The sequence below is a fragment of the Salvelinus sp. IW2-2015 genome, linkage group LG37 (genome assembly GCF_002910315.2).
Source record: "Salvelinus sp. IW2-2015 linkage group LG37, ASM291031v2, whole genome shotgun sequence".
Taxonomy (NCBI): Eukaryota; Metazoa; Chordata; class Actinopteri; order Salmoniformes; family Salmonidae; genus Salvelinus; species Salvelinus sp. IW2-2015.
In genome coordinates, this window is record NC_036876.1 from 2857637 (window position 1) to 2862420 (window position 4784).

General features: G+C 46.8%; 1 protein-coding gene across 1 annotated transcript in view; it reads left to right on the forward strand.

Annotated features, from left to right (window-relative positions):
- The first annotated feature begins 1947 nt into the window (after positions 1 to 1947).
- Positions 1948 to 4784, forward strand: part of LOC111960343 (galactose-3-O-sulfotransferase 3-like) — a 13392-nt gene continuing 10555 nt past the window's right edge. Inside the window, exons 1-2 of the mRNA XM_070437802.1 lie at positions 1948 to 1994; positions 3887 to 3988. Coding sequence (XP_070293903.1) covers positions 1948 to 1994; positions 3887 to 3988 — 149 coding nt within the window. The remainder of the gene's footprint in view (positions 1995 to 3886; positions 3989 to 4784) is intronic.

The window sequence follows — 4784 nt, forward strand, 5'->3', positions numbered from 1 at the left end:
ATTGTTGTACTTTCAACACTGTATAATAAATATAACATTTGTAAATGTTCTCTTATTGTTTTGAACTTTCCTGCTATGTTAATGTTACTGTTAATTTGTTATTGTGATGTCCACTTTTGTGAGAGAGAGAGAGAGAGAGAGAGAGAGAGAGAGAGAGAGAAGGTAGTAATGCTATTTGGCACCTAAACAGAAGTAACAGTGCAGAATACCCTGCCCATCTGATGACCTGACCAACTTAGGAAAACTTTGACTATGTTACAGGGACTCCACGTGAGCATAGCCTTGCTATTGGGAGAATGCGCCGTAGGCAGAACATGGCTCTCAAGAGAAGACACAGGCTATTGCACACTTTTCCCACAAATGAGGTGGAAACTGAGCTTGCACTTTCCTAACCTACCTGCCAATGTATGCCATATTAGAGAGACATATTTTCCCCAGTTACACAGATTCCACAAGAATTGAACAAAATCCATATTTTGATAACTCCCAATCTAACTGGGAGAATTCCACCAGGTGTTGCCACTTCAGCACAGCAAGATTTTGACTGTTTGCCCACAAGAAAAGGGCAACCAGTGAAGAACAAACACATTGTAAATTACAACCCCGATTTTATGCTTATTTTCATTTTAAATGTGTTGGTGCTTTAACCATTGTGTACATTGTTACAACAGCTGTATAGATATAAATACATTGTAAGTCTTTTTGTTTTGAACTCTGTATGTGTAATGTTAACTTGTTCAATTTTGGTATTGGTTATTTACTTTGTATTAATATCTACCTCACTTGCTTTTGGCAATGTTAACAGCATGTATTCCCATGCAATAAGCCCTGAATTGAATTTGAATTGAATTGAGAGAGAGAGAGGAGGACGAGAGGAGAGAGAGAGGAGAGAGAGAGCAGACGAGAGAAGAGAGAGAGGAGAGAGAGAGAGAGAGAGGAGAGAAGAGAGAAGAGAGAGAGAGAGAGAGAGAGAGAGAGAGGAGAGGGAGAGAGTAAGAAGACACTTGCATTTCTTATAGCAATGTAATCAGCTCTAATGGGTACAAATACTTTCGTCCTCCCTTTGTATTAAACTAAACCAATCACCATCACTCAGATAAGCCAAGCCTTCTTAATTTCATATTTTGTTGAGGTCAATATCAGCAACGCACCCACACCGCACCCGGCACGCACCGCACACGCACGCACGCACGCACACACGCACGCAGGGCACACACACACACGCAGGCACACACCACGCCATGCGCACACACACGTCAGGCACACACAGCATGACACACGCACGCAAGGCAACTCGCACACCAGGCACACACACACGTCATCACACACGCACCCAGGCCACACACGCACGCATGCACACTACGCAGTGCAGGGACACACACGCACGCACGCGGCACTACACGACTGCACACACACGCAAAGCAGGCACACACGCAACATCGCACGCAGGCACAGGCAGGCACACACACGCACGCAGGCACACACGCTACCACGCAGCACACCTACACGGCATATGCTAACACCGGCCCAGGCACACCAACGGCACGCATTCACACCAGCAGGGCACGCAGCACACACGCACGCAGGCACCTACAACGGCACGCAGGCACAAACGCACGACTTTGCCACAGGCACGCAGGCACACACGCACGGGCAAGCACACACAGCACGCAGGACACCACCCACGCATAGCACACACGGCACCCAGGCAACAACGCGCCGCGCCAGGTCAACACGCACGCAGAGCATCACACACAGCCACGCAGGCAAACACGCACGCAGGGCACAACGCACGCATGCACAACGCACGATGTTAAATCACGCACGCCAGTCACACGCACACACACACACCACACACAGATTACAGACACAACACACCCCGCTGCCCCAGACCTTTCTTGCCACACGGAGGAAAGGAGACGTGGTTTAATTAAAAAGGCCCTGAATATGGTTTCACAACTGATCGGCTCACGATATGGACAGCCACACGCGAGGTGACACCCTACTCACTACAGCGACTATTGGAATTAGTTAGCCAGTAGACTGGTGTTGTGTGCTGTGGCGTGCTGTATGTTGTGTGTGTGTGGTGTGTGTGTGTGTGCTGTGTGTTGTGTGCTTGTGGTTGTGTTGTCGTGTGAATGGTGTGTGTGTCGTGTGTATTCGTGATGTTGTGTATAGGTGATGCTATGTGTGGGGTCTTGAGCGATGTGTGTGTGTGGGTTTGTGTGTGTGTACTGTAGTGGGTTCCATCGCCGAATGTTGATGACTAATAGGGGAGCCACTTAAATCCCTTTTCTTATTTAAACTCCTCTATTAATTCTGTGGGGACATCATTGATCCACCAGGACCGGCTTGGCTCTGCATACGTCTCTCATCCTCTTCTCTCTCTCTTTCACCACACACAACAGTCACACACCAATCATCACCACACACACACACACACACACACACACCACACACACACACACACACGACACACACAGCCACACACACACCAACACACAGGCACATACGCCGCTGCTCTAAAACACTAAGCCTCTGACTTCCACTGCTAGGGAAATAGGTGTAGGTGCTGTGGGTGTGGTGTGTCTCTGGGCTCAGGCTGCTATCTGGACCTTCTGTCTGTCTGTTGGCACTAAGAGAAACGTCTGTCTGGGTAGGTAGACTAGTGATCTTCAATAGAGGTCCATGGGGCCACTTTATAGTAATCTGCTAGGGCTATATTCTGTCTTTCAGATGGGACGTTAAATGGATATTCTGACTCTCTGTAATCACTGAAGATCCCATGGCACTTATCGTAAGACTAGAGGTGTTAACCCTGGTGTCCTGGCTAAATTCCCAATCTGGCCCTCATACCATCATGGCCACCTAATTATACCCAACTTCCAATTGGCTCATTCATCCCCCCTCCTTCCTCTCCTCTGTAACTCTTCCCCAGGTCACAGAATGCAGGGCACAGGGGTCAACACCCCCTACACTGGCAGTAAGTGCCATGGGATCTAGTGACCACAGCGAGCCAAGACGTCGGTCTAACATCTCATCCTAAGGACAGATAGAGCTTGGCATAGACTAGAGCAGTCTTTTTCAATCCTGGCCCTGGGGATCCAAAGGAAAGCACTTTTTTTTGTTGCCCTGGCACCACCGACACACTTGATTCAACGAATCAACTCATTATCAAGGCTTTGATTAGAATCAGGTGTGTTAGTGCCAGGGCAAAAACAAAAATGTGCACCCCTTTGGGTCCCCAGGACCAGGATTGAGAYCCACTTGACTAGAGAAAGTCATTTAAATGTGGTTACTAGGTAGGTAAGTAACTCAACCTGGAGAGGAGAGGAGAGGACAGGAGGCTTGGTGGTGGCCTGAAATATTTTCCAGAATGCCATTCTCCACCACTCTCACTCATAATCTTTTAGAGGTTATGTTGCCTWTTCCATGGAATTGAATTAGAACATGTTCTATTCTATTCTACCAATGGGGTCTACTTACAGAAACGCATGCATCTTAATGGGTCCTAAGAGGAATGAGCTAATGGACACATGGCCATTATCATTAGTCACTATACAGTCTCTTGCTAATGGATATGGCCAATTATATGTTGAATAAAAATCCCTCRTTCTCTCCTTTGGTTTTGTATATACTGTATGTACAATAACATCTCTTTTCCATCTCTCTCCCCCTTTCTCACCCTCTTATCTCTCCATCTCCCTGTTTCTTTCTCCCCTGTCCTATTGTTCTATCGTTTGCCTGTTTGTTTCAACGGTTGAACGGCAGTCTCTCTGCTACGCATTGTGCTTGAAAGCAGCAATTTATCGTCACCCTTCAATTCGGTTTCTCATTGAGATATACACCATTTCACGTCTCTTCAGTCTCTCCGGGTCTCCCTCAGGTTCATTGGAAGCGCGGATCAGTCTGCAGAAGAAGTATATTCCTGGTATTGTGCGTATCAGTCGTCAGTCCTGCTGCTGCACCAATGGGGCCACTTCAGCTGGTTACACAACACATACTCACACAGACAGTCGTCGGGTGTATGATATACACAGTACAGAGGTATGAATATGCATTTGTAATGTAGAATGGAAGCCTACCGTTAGATGGTGTTCTCACCGTATAGAATTACAGGGATGTTCTTAGACAAGTATTTCACTGGGGTACGCACAATGCCTCGGAGGTACGCCAATACAATGGGATTCACTTTTTTTTTTTTTTCATTCAAACAGTCCAATTTAGTAAGTCTACTACCAGCAGTACTTACACCTGCACCTGTCGACGACACAAGCTGTTCTGCTTCCACGAGCACATCCAAGTTCTAGATCACTAATTCTACATTTGTTGTTAGCCCAGCTAGCATGGACACTGACAGTTGTGAATCTGATGCACCGAAGAGTACTGCCCCTACCTGGGAAGCAACCGAACAACAACAGGGACGTTGGACATGAAGGACGCAAATAAGTGATAGAGCTACAGTTGATTGGTGTTCACTTATATTGGGAGTAGTGCCCTTTCCTCAGCCACAGTGTGTATTATGTGGCAAAGTACTATCCATGAAACCTTCACTCTTGCGCAGACTTTAGAGGAAAAAAAAAACATGCCAATTTGAAAAATAAGCCACAGGAGTTTTGGAGCGATGAAATTAAGACATTTCGAGTAGTAAGACATGTATAAAAGCAACAGATACCATTTAATAAGAAGGGGCTAGAAGCATCTTATATGGTGAGCTACCGAGTGGCTAGGAACAGGCAGCCCCATACTATTGTGGAGGACTTCATTCTTCCTGCTGCCAGCGG